This window comes from Limulus polyphemus, unplaced genomic scaffold, assembly GCF_000517525.1.
Source record: "Limulus polyphemus unplaced genomic scaffold, Limulus_polyphemus-2.1.2 Scaffold2228, whole genome shotgun sequence".
Taxonomy (NCBI): Eukaryota; Metazoa; Arthropoda; class Merostomata; order Xiphosura; family Limulidae; genus Limulus; species Limulus polyphemus.
Genome location: NW_013667838.1, coordinates 33,940 through 49,960, shown reverse-complemented (window position 1 = coordinate 49,960; position 16,021 = coordinate 33,940). Strand labels below are relative to the sequence as shown.

Here is a 16,021-nt window from a genome sequence, read left to right as displayed (position 1 = left end):
GGCGCTATTTTCCGTAGATACGCCCCTGGTTGTAATCCGTATTTATCAGAAAAAGTGGTTAAAAGTAGTCTCTAACAATAAATAATCCAACCAAAAATAAATAAAAAGGCAAAATATGTACAACATACAAACATCTTGTAGGCTTGAACAAGCTCAACAGTGCTCGATGAATACATAATCTCAGTGGGTTAAATGTCGCAATGTTATTCTGACACTTCGAGCAACAGCGGGTTTCTGCTTCACCAGCCAATCAACTACCAACGTACGCATCCGTTAGTTTGCATTGTTTCCTAGGTTACTAATTTTCACATTGTAGTGGTTGTATTTGATGACGCTAGGTTAACCTGGTTAAACGCAATACTAGGTAAATAAAACTTTATTAAAAGTAAAATTATTCAAGGTAGTGTTTAAGCTATAAGGAAAGTAAAAAAATGTAGTTTTGAAACTGTAGGAAACTATGTAAGGTAGTTTTGAACTATAAGGAAACTCTGTAAGATAATTGTTAAACTGTAAGGAAATTTTTAAGTAAGTTTTTATGCTGTAGGCAAATATGTGACTTTTTTAACTGTAAATAAACATGTAAAGTAGTTTTTTAAATTTAAGAAAACCATGTATGGTAGTTTTTTAAACTATAAGGAAATCAAATATGATACTTTTAAACTGTAGGAAACTTTGTAAGATAGACTTAATCTGTAAAACTATCTGAAAAAAGATAACTGTAGTTTCTTTATGGTTTTCATCTTGTTACAGAATTCAATATGTGTTTTGAGAAATTTCCCTGAAAACGCATGAGTTGATTTCAATCCAGCGCGACCAGCAACAAAACTGACCAATAGAAAGTCACGACGTTAACCATTGTCAGCAGGGGAACTAGATAAGAGACGTTATTAATACAGAACCATTAGAGTCACTTTACGTTAGGACCAAAATAAATCTGGCGTAAAAAAAAAGATTTTCAGTTGCCAGTAATTTGAGGAAATGAGGGCAAAGAAGATTTTTATTGGAAATTTTAACCTTGCTACTGCACCATATTGAGTAATTTTATAAAACAGAGTGTAAAGAACTGATGGAAAAAGTAGGTGAAATCATTCATTTTCTATGTACAATACATAAGAAACCTCAGCAGTAATTTGTGTGTATAGTGTGTACAATACACAAGAAACTGTCAGCAGTAATTCGTGTGGTTTCTTGTGTATTGTTTCAGCAGTAATTAGTCTGTACAATACATAAGAAACTGTCAGTAGTAATTAGTGTGAACAATACACAAGAAATCCTCAGCAGTAATTAGTGTGTACAATACACAAGAAATCCTCAGCAGTAATTAGTGTGTACAAAATATAGGAAACCCTCAGTAGTAATTAGTGTGAACAATACACAAGAAACCCTCAGTAGTAATTAGTGTGTATAATACACAGGAAACCCTCAGTAGTAATTAGTGTGTAAAATACACCGGAAACCCTTAACAGTAATTAGTGTGTACAATACATAGGAAACCATCAGCAGTAATTAGTGGGATTAAATTTATGGCCACTGTATTCTATTTTACTTTTTTTTAAATCTAGGGTTAAAAGAATGTATTTTTTTGTAATCACAAGACTATACAATGGGCTATCTGTGGTCACCAAGAGTATTTTTAGCGTTATGAGCCCTCAGACTTACCGCGGAGCCACCGGGGAGCAGTTGAAAGAAACAAATACTATAATATGTTTTGCAAAATACTCTTTGTCAAAGACCCCCTATAAAAATATGTTAAAGAAATCTCACAAAAACAATACGTGCGTGTGTTAAAAATCACCTACCTCAGGACCAACGTCTGCCACATTAACGCTGGAAACGAACTCTGTCAAGAAATTGTCCAGCTCTCTGTCCTCAATGTAACCATTACCTGGAGAAAAAGGACATTCAATAAAATGGATACAGAAAAAAATTTATATTTCAAAGTTATTTTATAAAACTTTTACTAAATCACTAGATGTGTGTAACATCATAAAGTTATTTATATATATAATACAAACTAATTTTTACAGCCTTTATAAGTGTAACCATCAACTCAATATATAGTAACATTTCTTTATAGGTGTAACCATCGACTGAATCTACAGTAAAATTTCTTTATAGGTGTAACCATCGACTGTAGCAACATTTTGTAGGTGTAACCATCGACCGCCTGAGCTTTAGAATTAGTACTTCTCTAATGAGTGTAAATAAGTTTAAAACACACATTTTTATTGGGTTTCGTGATACTTTAAACACCAGGATTTACATCTACGAGTTACTTCTAGTAGGAAAAGTTGTTTGGTTATTTGACTTTTATTGGCACAAAGCAACTGGGCTATCTGCACCAAACAACCAGTAAAAAAGCTGCAAGTGAAATACAATAAAATGTAAAAAGGAAATAACTGAAAAAGAAGCAAAGCCCAAAAATTTAGTAAAAATCGAAATAGAAGTAAAAAGGCCCATGGCCGGTAAAAAACTGAAATCACAATCGAGCTGGACAGTGTAACCATCACCAATGGCATCGTCCAACGTCAGGGGAAACCCGTAGAAAATGCATGTCTGAACTTCTGCCGCCACTGACGTCCGTAACGGTGCCACGAAAGTAAAAAGTGTCACAAAGGCCACAGATTGCGGGATCAGTCCCACATATAATAAAACGATTGGTAAAAATACTGTGACCAATACGGAAACTAGACGGCCAAAAAACAACACCAAGTTTGACCTGGAAAAGTCGACTGCCAACTGGCGCAAAGCCGGGCCTTGATCACACGACCATAATCCATAAACGGGATAGGCGTGGCTCTGCGAGCACCAGAGCATACGGACTTAGCTGCGATGTCAGCAAGCTTATTCCTGCGATTACCAACATGGCCAGAATCCAGAAAAACCGGATAGAGCCAGAAGACAGTGAAAAGTGGGCCATTCGTTTCTGAATAGCGACGAGAAGAGGGTGAGAACTAACATTAAGCGATTACAGGGCCAGAGAGCTAAGAGAGTCAGTGTAAACAGTACAGTTAGTGTATTGCTTAGCTTCTACGTAATCTAGGGCAAGAAAAATGGCATATAACTCGGCAGTGAACACAGAAACTGTAGAGGGGATTCTGTGAGCAACCACCTAGCCACAACAAACCATAGCAGAGCCCACAGAGTCACCTGACTTCGAACCATCGGTAAAAAACTGGAACAGAAGAATGATTTAAAAGATGTTCGGCAAAGAGAAGACAGTAATTCCAACCAAGAGGATCCACCGTCCTCAGATGACTCAAAGAAAGGTCACAGGTGGGGTGGTAACGAGCCATGGCGGGATTGGTTGATCATCGGACTCAGTATCTTCATCCAATGACAGACACAATTCAGCCAACTGTGGCTGGATATGAAGAGCAAAAGGAAGAATGACAGATTGTGTATTTCAAAAGAGCACAGCCCACCGAGGAAAGAAGACATAACTCCAGGTAGGATGCTGTGGTAAGGATCGAAGCATGGTAGCATATTGTAAAGAAAATTGCAAATGGTGGAGGTGAAGCGGAGGTTCTTGGAATTCTATGTACAAACTCTGGACTGGAAAAGTGCGGAAAGCCCCCGTGCAAAGCCGAAGCCCCAGATGGTGTACAGGGACCAACATATTCAAGGCAGAGGGTCTGGCAGAACTATAGATCAGATACCCATAGTTCAGCTCGGTACATATGAGGGTACAATAGATCCTCAACATAGAACATCGATCCACTCCCCAAGAGGAAACTCCAGTTTTGTAAAAAGTTGTGAATAAAAATGGATAAATAGCCACGCAACCCATATGAATGGAAGTCCCACAAAATATCAAACCTCCATGCAATGTCATATGCCTTCTCAAGATAAAAGAAGACAAAAACAAGATGCTCTCTCTTGAGGAAGGCTTCCCTGATTGAAGTTTCGAGACGAATCAGGTGATCCCGGTGGAACGCTGTCGACGAAAACTACATTGGGTTTGTGAGAGGAGGTTGTTTGATTCAAGGAACCAAACAAGACATATATTACCATCCTTTATCCATTATCCTTCCAGATCCAGTCAAAGAGAACCAGAAAAAGAGTAAGAGAGGCAGGACAGAAATAGAGCAGCATCTCATAATGAAGGTCAGTAGGTCTGACTAATTGATCAACTAGTATATAGAGATGGTTGATCAGTTGGTATACAGATGGGGTTGATGAACTAGTATATAGAGATGGTTGATCAGTTGATATACAGATATGGTTGATCAGTTGATATAAAGATATGGTTGATCAGTTGGTATACAGAGATGGTTTATTAGTTGGTATACAAACATAGTTGATCAATTGGTATACACACATAGTTGATCAATTGGTATACACAAATGGTTGATCAGTTGGTATACAGAGATGATTGATTAATTGGTATACAGAGATGGTTGATCAACTGGTATATGCAAATGGTTGATCAGTTGGTATACAGAGATGGTTGATCAATTGGTATAAGTATACACAGATAGTTGATTAATTGGTTCTTCGTAGTAGAAATATGCAGAATAAAAAAAATAATATTTGACTGTCAACTTTGAAGGAGGACCGAGTATGGCCAAGTAATTGGCGTGCTAATTTCACGGTCCAAGGTTCGAGACGTAATGCCGTTTTACATGCTCCGTACTTTCAGCTGTTAGCTTGTTATAAAAGTTACAGTCAATTCTGTTATTGGATTCAAAGAGCCGGACTCAACCTGCTCTCCTTCTGGCCAGTAGTTCAACATTAAGAACAGCTTTGTATGAGCTACAGGGGTTTCTGAAATAGCCATTTAATCCATGTTTAGTATTAGGTGCTTTTGAGCTGAAAGTTAAAATTCCAGCTGTAGTGGAAAACTTAATAACTTTTGACAGGTGTTGCAGACGGTTTTCGTCTCATTCAGACTATTTTCTTAGCTTTCTTTTGTCTCTCTGTCTAGTGTTTTAGTAGTTTGTTTGTTTAGTGGTTTGTATTGTAGGAGTTTCCTTGTCAAACTCAGATGTGTCTTGTGTTTCAGTAATCGGTGATCCAGAGTTCAATAATCCTCCAGCTTGCATTAAGGAATTATTTTTTCTTTTATGCTAGTTTCCCTGTGTTTACTTAGACTGTTTTCCAGTCAAGTGTTTCAGAAACCAGTTACTGCCTTCCAGACTAGTGTCGTCCAGTCGAGTGTTTCAGAATTCCACTGGCGTCCTCCAGTCAAGTGTTTCAGAATCCAGTTACTGCCTTCCAGACTAGTGTCGTCCAGTCGAGTGTTTCAGAATTCCACTGGCGTCCTCTAGTCAAGTGTTTCAGAATTCAGTTACTGCCTTCCAGACTAGTGTCCTCCAGTCAAGTGTTTCAGAATTCAGTTACTGCCTTCCAGACTAGTGTCCTCCAGTCAAATGTTTTAGAATCCAGTTACTACCTTCCAGACTAGTGTCGTCCAGTCCAGTGTTTTAGAATTCAGTTACTGCCTTCCAGACTAGTGTCCTCCAGTCAAATGTTTTAGAATTCAGCTCCTTCAGCACAACACATCATAACTATTTTTTGTTCTAGTTCACCTGCTCTAAGTAGGCTTACTGGTCTGAATACCACGTTCTAAACTCTATCACATCATTTATTTTTATCAAACTGTATATGATGTAAACATTTTATGTGGACTAACTATAAACAGTTCCACTCGCTATGACTTCTGTATGTCATGACTTATTTGTTTCAGTAGCAGTGGGAGTAAAGTATCCCATTTCGCAGGAAATGTACATTTCAAATTTCAGCACAGTTGTTAATTATGTGTCATGTTTATATTGCAACAAGCTAACAATGGATCAAGTCACTGGTGTATTAAAGTCATCTGTTTATCAACATGTAAGCTCTGAAAGAATAATATCAAGGCCTTTCGCCGTCGTTTTTTCCGCTAGGAAAAATTGTAACTTACTCAGTATGTTTGATTATTTGGCTATGCAAGGTTTAACAGATGTCACTTTCCTAGTTTATTTACTCTCACAAATGTGGCGACATGAAAAACTAAATTTAAGTTCATTAAGATACAATAATTTTTTGAAGTAAATGTTGCAACTAAAGACTGAATTCTTCTCATTAGTAAAAGCTTAATGTAGTTCAGTTATGTTTGTTTCTTTTTCTGCGATCTGCCCCACGGTGAATAAAAAACAAACTAACAAAAAACATGCCTTATTCCTTAGGAAACATGTTCAAGAAAAGTGAAAGAATTAACTTCAACTTCTAGACATAAAAACATTTAAACATCTTGGCAACACTCTTCTCACCAGATTCTAAACTCACTGGCACGTTTAAACATCTTGATAACACTCTTATCACCAGACTTTAAACTCACTCTAAACACGCTGGTATGTTTAAACATCTTGATAATACTCTTATCACCAGATTCTAAACTCAGTAAACACGCTGGTACGTTTAAACATCTTGGCAACACTCTTCTCACCAGATTCTAAACTCACTGGCACGTTTAAACATTTTGATAACACTCTTATCACCAGACTTTAAACTCACTCTAAACACGCTGGCACGTTTAAACATCTTGACAACAATCTTATCACCAGATTAAACTCACTCTAAACACGCTGATACGTTTAAATATCTTGATAACACTCTTATCACCAGACTTTAAACTCACTCTAAACACGCTGGTATGTTTAAACATCTTGATAACACTCTTATCACCAGATTAAACTCACTCTAAACACGCTGGTACGTTTAAATATCTTGATAACACTCTTATCACCAGAATAAACTCACTCTAAACACGCTGGTATGTTTAAACATCTTGATAACACCCTTCTCACCAGACTCTAAACACGCTGGTATGTTTAAACATTTTGACAACATTCTTCACACCAGACTCTAAACTCACTCTAAGCACGCTTGTACGTTTAAACATCTTCACAACATTCTCCTCATCAGACTCTAAATTCACTTTTTTTCTAAGCATAAAATGAAACTGGTCAGGTAAGTTTATTTCTTTGGATTGCGGTTTGAAGTCAAACTTTGACACTTGAAAGTTTTCATCTACCCTAAAGACAGATTTCTGTTTCAAATCAAACTTTGACATTTGAAAGTTTTCATCTACCCTAAAGACAGATTTCTGTTTCAAATCAAACTTTGACACTTGAAAGTTTTCATCTACCCTAAAGACAGATTTCTGTTTCAAATCAAACTTTGACACTTGAAAGTTTTTATCTACCCTAAAGACAGATTTCTGTTTCAAATCAAACTTTGACATTTGAAAGTTTTCATCTACCCTAAAGACAGATTTCTGTTTCAAATCAAACTTTGACACTTGAAAGTTTTTATTACTTTAAATAAAGGTTTTGATTTCACGTGAAAGAGAACCATAATTTCACATTTAAAACCTCTTACGAGCCCCAGGCTGTGCGTGGCCTAGTGGTCGGGATGACGAGCTGTGGATCAAAAGGTTCAAGGTTCGAGCGGTAATACGCTACTATATACGTTCCACACTATCAGTTATGGAGGAGTTATAACTGTGAAAGACAATTCGCCTGTTGATTGATTTCCCTCCCTCTAGTCATCTGTTCTAATCTAAGGTGTCTCTGACCTGGCCGTTCAACCGCCTGTCGCTTAAAGTGTCGTTTAAGTTGGTAATATCCTTGTCACTTAAGATGTAGATTAGGTTGGTAATGTCCTTGTCATTTAAGGTACCGTTTAGGTTGGTAATGTCCTTGTCACTTAAGGTATAGTTTTGGTTGGTAATGTCCTTGTCACTTAAGGTATAGTTTTGGTTGGTAATGTCCTTGTCACTTAAGGTACCGTTTAGGTTAGTAATGTCCTTGTCATGTAAGGTGTAGTTTTGGCTGGTAATATCCTTGTCACTTAAGGTACCGTTTAGGTTGGTAATGTCCTTGTCACTTCAGATGTAGTTTAGGTTGGTAATGTCCTTGTCACTTGAGGTACCGTTTAGGTTGGTAATGTCCTTGTCACTTCAGATGTAGTTTAGGTTGGTAATGTCCTTGTCACTTAAGATGTAGTTTAGGTTGGTAATGTCCTTGTCACTTCAGATGTAGTTTAGGTTGGTAATGTCCTTGTCACTTGAGGTACCGTTTAGATTGGTAATGTCCTTGTCACTTAAGATGTAGTTTAGGTTGGTAATGTCCTTGTCACTTAAGGTACCGTTTAAGTTGGTAATGTCCTTGTCACTTAAGATGTAGTTTAGGTTGGTAATGTCCTTGTCACTAAAAATGTAGTTTAGGTTGGTAATGTCCTTGTCACTTAAGATATCGTTTAAGTTGGTAATGCCCTTCTTTCTTATTTAAAGTGCACCTCTATAGTCATTATTTTGTAACACAGACGTCGCGTTGTCGTGAAGCATATTCTTTGTGCCACATGTTTCTATCTGAAGATTTGATAATGTTTGGACCTTAACCGTGTGTATAAAGTCCAACATTTAAACATATGTGGTCCTTTTTTAAAATGTGTTTCAAAAATGTACTTGAAGCTATGGATATTACAGATACTGTATAAAACTGTGTGTTTAGAAGTAGTAATCGATTTCTGCTAAAACATTAGCTCCTTCCTTTGTGGATTTTGTTTTACACAGTCCAATCATTTTGGTGATCATGTTCCTAAATAAAACAAAATAAACGAAACTATACTGGTACTGCATTGTAGAAGAACAGTGTAAGAATCAATACAACTAGCACGTGTGTGTTATCAAGTTCAATGAAAGAAATTCGACCAAACGGTGCTGAAGCTAGCAGAGCTCTCTCTTGGGACCGCTGTCGTGACGAGCCCATGTTCTAGACAACTTCAATCGACGCCTAAGACATCACGTTGAACTTTTACGGAAATAAAATTTGGGCGTTTGAGGCAATACTTCGTTATTCCGAAATCAGAAGGACTAGGTACAAACAAATCATATATTGTTAAAAAATAGTCATTTGATTACATTGAAAGTTTCAATTTAATTCCAGGCGGTAAACATTTATCATAACGATTGTTCACATATTTATAGATTTTACTGGTTTAATTTTCTTTGTCACTTCAAGAAAACGTTCGATAAAAACTAATTTATTTGGACATAAAGCCTAACAGTTTTACAAACTATGACCTAAATATTTAAATAATTTATACACTTATTAAACCTTTTCCTTGTTTGACCGAAATATTGATTTTTTCTCTCTGTATTAAATGCTTTATAATATTGATATAAATTCAAATTAAGTAACACAAACTGTATTCTAGTCCCCCGATGGGTTAGCGATAATTTTACAAAAATAAAAGGCAGAAATCCAGGGATATATTCCCCACGGTGGACAAACTGCAGACACGCCATTGTTAGCTTTACGCTAGGAAAAACATGTATTACCACGATTTTATGAATTAAATATTCAATCTGTTTCACGTCAAATTTCGTAAATTCAGGGTGTACAGGAAATACGTTTATAGATTATTTGATCAAAACAGGCGACTTGAATAGTTACTCAACTTATATTGTTGTGCTCTATATATTTATGTGTGTGTTGTGTTAAATATACCTAAACTTTATATTATTAAGATACATAAACAAATGGAAGTAATTATGGGGTTATTTAACGGTGCAGTGACGTTAGTTTACATTGAATTGTTTTGCATTTAACTACAAAAGTACAGACAGTCGTATTATTCCAAGCAGTAGTGTAGTGAATGAACTCATGGCTCCCATCACAAATACGGCACATGACAAACGTTTAGAAATCAAAGTTTTGTCTGGCGAAGATTACTCCACCCGACATTTCCTGTTTCAGTATAAGTTGTATGGAAACTGAAGAGGGTATGAGAAACTAGTATCATTGATAATAAAAATGGTCGAATTAGAAATCCCAAACTCTTCAAAAGTGATTATAAGTGGCATCAATGGATGTGTAGCTTGAGAAAAAACACTACCTAGGAGATATAACCTAACAAAATGTTAAATGGGCATCAGACTTTAAACAACGGGATGAGAAATGTGAGGGTGCTCTTTACAGGTGAATCCATATTAACATTGTCACCAATAATTCGTTCAATAACAGAAAGGCATTACGATTAACGTACACCATCTGCATTCCTAGGGGACCAGTTCAAGTGTGCTTAATCAATGGTATTAAGAGATGTACATAAAACTGATGGCACCATGAATGCTGACAGATACCTTAAGGTTGCTATACATCATATTATTTCGTAACGAACAAGACCTGTTGGACAGGGATTCATCTTCCAGCAATCTCAAGCATGTGTGTAATGTAGTGTAGCATATCTGGTGAGAAAAATGGGCTGATGGAACACTCAAAACCATGGATTAGCCAGTATGAATATTATTAAGACTGTATTGTCTTACATAGAAACTAGAAGTGTTAAACTTTGAGTGAATTATGAGGAGTAATACAGAAAATCTTGAACAATATATCGCAATCATACATTGATAAACTTTCGGAAGTATAAAAACAAGTAATACAGGACATTTTTGAAGATACCGCCAAAGAATGTATTTGGGTACGTTTTTGAATTTATGGCAAAAATAATGCTAAGGCTATCTGTCGCCAACCAGCAGCGCCCTACCACGCACCATATACACTAAGAGATTGACTGTTAATCTTACAACGCCATCACAGTTTAAGGTTCAGGGAATATTTTGTGATATCGCACGGATTAAACCCGGCTCGCTAGCATTGCTATGAAAGATGTTTATACAGTTAACACAGGTGTGACAACAGTGCTATCTATTATAAATGATTCTTTAAACACATCGCAGATAACAATACAGAACGGATTCCACGACAAAAGTAGCTTCCGATAAAAAGGATTACGTTTATTATAGGTTTGCACGATAGAATTTCATTGGCTTGATAGAAGGAGGTAGCCATTACACTGTGTGATAAGAATTTGTTAATTTTAATAGAAACAAGTACTAAAAACATTTTGTAAATGTAAAATGACGTAGGGATGGCCGTGCCAAAAATAATAGAAACAAGAATGTAGAGATGATAAAGCTATACGTAGATCATCTCTACATGACTTTAAATATCAAAATTTAATGTTACACTGTAACACTGCACGAGAACAAAATGGTAACGAGGTCGGTCAATTCGACCGATCTCGTAGAGAAAGTCTTTACTAGTCTGTAATAATCAAGACATGTTTTGACTCAACTTGGTTTTCCTTGTATGTAAGTTTTAGGCTCTTAATTACACTACACTGATGCTTACCCTGACATAACCATGATCCATGATATTGTTACAAGACAAATAAAAAAAACTGGAAATTTAAAAACCTGTAAATAGGGATCGTGAAAAGTAAGGAAACAAGGCTGGAGATACTGTATACATTATTTACTGAAACTACAAACCCCTATTCTGGCTCCATGCGGTTACCTAGAATTAGATTTGGTGGAGTCAAAATAGGGATTTGTAGTTTGAGTAAATAATGTTTACAGAATCCCCAACCTTGTTTCCTTACTTTTTTACGATCCCTATTTGCGGGTTTTTAAATTCCCAATTTTTGGTTTTATTTATCTTACTTGCTGGATATTTTTATGCTTAACAATGGGCAAAGGATTACTTGATACGGTAGCTAACTTTATACATTGTAATGATAATAAACATAATTAGTAGCTAGCTGATATGGTTCATGGTGATTTACTATAGCTATTGACTATCTGATCCTATTAGTTAGAGATATAAAATGTTAAACTACAGCTGGAGATTGCCATGTAGATTTGTGAACATTTATAGTATTTGTGTAACTAAATTCTCTATATGTAATGCATAGCAATGGATAAATATATGCGTAGATTAAGACACAACCCCCACTAAGCGCAAAAAAAATATTACAAGTAGAAAAGCAGCATTTTCAAATAAAACATATAATTTTAAAACACCGTGCCTTTTAAAGTAATTATTCTAAGAATGTGTGTATAAAAATTTAGTGTTACGTGTATTGATTTTATTTTACTCCTTCACTTCATACATAATATACTGGTTGACTCCCTAAAGACATCGATTGTATAGTGTACAAGGTATTGAGTGTATATATATGTTAGTCATCTAATATTCATATATTATTGACTGGTAATTCCTGTTTCACCGTTCTTAAACTTTTTAAAGGAACATAATATATTTGTAAGAATTTTTTTTTCAATTACTACTAGTTATTACGACTAAATGATGACATCATGCAGTGCTAAGAAATACACAGAGTGTATTTATGTTTTAACTGAAATTAATGATAAATTAGTTGTAGAGTTATATCAATTGAAACAAGAAGAAGAAAGATGAACAATTTGGTGGGTTGGTCACTTTCTGGTTTGGTATTTTAGCGATGGTTTCTTGCATTGTTTTTGGTGCTTGTTGGGTAGAGAAACAACTTAAAGTGAGTGACAATCGTACTTTAAAGTAAAATTCTCTGTTACTGTTAATTATTTAAAGTGTGTATTTGTATTTTGCCTATTGAGTACCTTGGTCATCCTGACATATAGAGTTTACCGACTCTGTGATATATTGCAGTTACTCAGACTGTCAGAAGGGGATTCAGGTTATTAGGTTTTAAACCTGAACGGTGCACGTGAGACTATATATCGGTTTCGTCATTCACTGACAAGGGTGAAAGCAGCGAGTTAGACTTAAAATTACCAGGCTTCTGATTTGATATGTTGTTTATAAACTGTTAGCCAGCATTTACTTTAATTTATCTCATAATATCAGGGGTTTATTGATATTTTATTATTGTGCTGTTTGTTTTTTTTGTTTTTTTTTTTATGTATGTGTGTGTGTGTGTCATGTCACTGGAGAAAAAAAAAAAGAGCGTTAGTGATTTTTTTTTCTTTACTCAGGTAGTGGTTTTATGATCCATACTTCGGCAATGGTTTTATGTTTTTCTACTTCGGTAATGCTTTTATTTTCTTTACTCCAGTAGTGGTTTTATGTTCCCTTACGCCGGTAGCGGTTTTATTTTCATTACTCCAGTAGTGGTTTTATTTTATTTACTCCACTAGTGGTTCTATGTTCCTTACTTCAGTAATGGTTTTATGTTCCTTACTCTGGTAGTGGTTTAATTTTGCTTACTTCAGTAATGGTTTTATGTTCCTTACGTCGGTAATGGTTTTATGTTCCTTACGTCGGTAATAGTTTTATCTTTCTTCCTTCGGTAATGGTTTTATGTTCCTTACGTCGGTAATGTTTTTATGTTCCTTACTCCGGTAATGTTTTTATGTTCCTTACGTCGGTAATGGTTTTATGTTTCTTACTCCGGTAGTGGTTATATATATATATATATATATATATTTATGTTTTATGTAACACTACATATAACATTTTTAAAGTCACAAAAAAGATTGAGCAAAACTAGATTAATCGCTCGCGTGGTGACAGAAAAACTGAACCAAGTGCTTGATAGGAACTATCCGTCAAATTAAAAGGGAAAAAAATCAACTTTAATTTGTTTGTTGCCAACGTTTCGTGCAACGCTTTTCGTAATACATTTAAACGTTTCTAGTTACTAATTTCACATCTTGTTTTCGTGGCCCTCCGGCTATGACGTTTAGAGACATTTCACGAAGCCACAGAAACTAACTTCTCCAAAATAACGTCATTGTAATCAAAACATTCATTATAAATTTTTATCATGTTTTTTTAATCCAGTCTTTCTTTAAAATTTTCATGCAAACTTCTAATTTTCGACTAGAAAGAAACACAGCTAGTCAACAGCACCCATCGCCAACCCTTGCACTACTCCTATATGACCGAGTAGTGGACTGTAACTGCCACTATTATAACAAACCTATGGCCCCAAAGTACGGGCTCTTTTTTTGCATCACTGGGAAACGAAACATGAACCCTCAGATTCACAGCCCAGGCACACTTACTACTAGGCTACGCCTAGGCTTTTTTAACAACGAGCAGCCTAATTATACAGTTCAGAACAAATGCTATTTAAACATAATGTTCTTATAAGTTAACAAGAACATTTCTGTGTAACAAACTGTCCATAAATATTTAATTCCGTAAATCAATATACCAGAAAGAGCGACGTCTAGTGGTTAGCATGTTGGGCTGCGGATTGAGGTATTTTTACCAGACAGCGACTATTAACACATCTTAAAAAGATGTGGTGTAAGTTCGGTTTTACTTTCTTTACCAGACAACAACTATTAACACATCTTAAAAAAGACGTGTGGTGTAAGTTGGGTTTTACTTTCTTTACCAGACAGCAACTATTAACACATCTTAAAAAAGACGTGTGGTGTAAGTTGGGTTTTACTTTCTTTACCAGACAGCAACTATTAACACATCTTAAAAAAGACGTGTGGTGTAAGTTTGGTTTTACTTTCTTTACCAGACAGCAACTATTAACACATCTAAAAAGACGTGTGGTGTAAGTTGAGTTTTCCTTTATTTTACCAGACAACAACTACTAACACATCTTTAAAAAGACGTGTGGTACTTTGTCCCTGTTGTCATTTAGAAAGCAGTTGTTTATCAAACAAGTTAACGAAAATACTTGACCTTTTACCTTATAAAAGTATTTAGATTCAGTCAAGAAATCCACTATTGCTAATGGTATCTCTTGCAGTTATTTCCAGAATGTTAGCTTAGCAACGTTGAAAAGAAGAAGCGAGTGCAAATCATGCGATATTTGTAATGAGAATCGCGGTTTTTGAAACCTGGTGAAATGGTCTGACTCAAGAGGAAGAGATCCAATGAGAACCTGACCCTCCCAAGTCGGCCAACGAGAAAATACCAATTCAGACAACAGCATTCATTTATTCTCTGACGTTAGAAAAGCTATTTGCTATCAAATGGTTATCCGATTTCTATCCACTGCGGGGAATCGAACATCGGATATTAGCATTGTAAGTCCGTAAGCTTACCGTGACCCACCAAGGAACAAAATTACATGAACAACAAAATCTGCTCATTTAAAAAAAATTAAGCATTTTCAAAAGAAGTAAGACTTTTTTAGCCCATCTCACCTAAGTGATATGTATACACTATGGAAAAGTTCGAACTAATACTGTACAAAATAAATTATATATCTCTCTGTGAGTGTTACTGCAGCTGTAACAGAATGTAACAGGACACCACACACTGCGTTATATCTCTATGTGAGTGTTACTGCAGTTGTGACACAATGTAGCAGGACACCATGCACTGTGTTATATCTCTATCAGTGTTACTGCAGCTGTAACAGGACACCATGCACTGCGTTATATCTTTGAGTTTGTTTTGTTGTGAGAGTTATGACGTACACTGTTGTGAGTTATAACGCGAATTTCCGGTAATTTTGTGGAAAACGTTTCTTCCTGTGCGAGAATACAGCGCTAGTATGTACTAACTGAACGCATAGCAAACATTTAAAATGACAGAGGTAGCCAAGTCAAAGTAGCTTATAAAGTGAAACGAACAATTTCATATTAATTACAACTTTGGGTTTTTCTGTTGCCAGGGAGATATTTAAAACTTCAGAACCTGGGATGAGTAGAATTTCTGAGCATAAATAACGCCTTTTAGTTCCGTTTTGGAACATTTTCATATTACCATGTTATTCGTCTGTCACGTAAACACAACTTTTTCTGTAAGCCATTTACAACACTTAAAACGCGTTAAGTTTATCAAATTTCCAAGTTAACAATAAAACGGTTGAATTAGAAGAGTAAACAATTCACCACATTTTTTATCCCAAACTACAGAAGACAAGCAACGTAAACTGGAGTACATGTAACACCCAGAAGAGGTGTTAAAAGTAAAGTAAATAGGTGTTGTTGTGTTTTATTATTATTGTCAAGCATACCTAGGATTATTGAGGATGCTCTTAAAGAAATATCTGTAGCAGTACAGTGTAATGCTAAAATGCCTGATGAAATTTAACAATGCATATTACTAAACCGCTTGTGTAGTGTAATGTTACACTATATAAAGAAACTTTACAATGCATACATTACTAAACGCTTGTGTAGTGTAATGTTACACTATATAAAGAAACTTTACAATCCATACATTCCTAAACGCTTGTGTAGTGTAATGTTACACTATATAAAGAAACTTTA

The 16,021-nt window shown here is 35.6% G+C and overlaps 1 protein-coding gene across 2 annotated transcripts in view; it reads right to left on the bottom strand.

Moving 5' to 3' along the window:
* The window catches only part of LOC106466333 (calbindin-32-like), a 60,983-nt gene that overhangs the window by 36,642 nt on the left and 8,320 nt on the right, over positions 1 to 16,021 (bottom strand). Inside the window, exons 2-3 of one of the 2 annotated variants that reach the window (XM_013926611.2) lie at positions 4,012 to 4,015; positions 1,800 to 1,885 (exon numbers count right to left, since the gene is read on the bottom strand). Coding sequence is in view for 1 of the 2 variants with exons in the window: in XM_013926610.2 (XP_013782064.1) it covers positions 1,800 to 1,885 (86 nt within the window). In the remaining variant the exon portion in view is untranslated. The remainder of the gene's footprint in view (positions 1 to 1,799; positions 1,886 to 4,011; positions 4,016 to 16,021) is intronic. The other variant, XM_013926610.2, reaches the window with a different exon arrangement.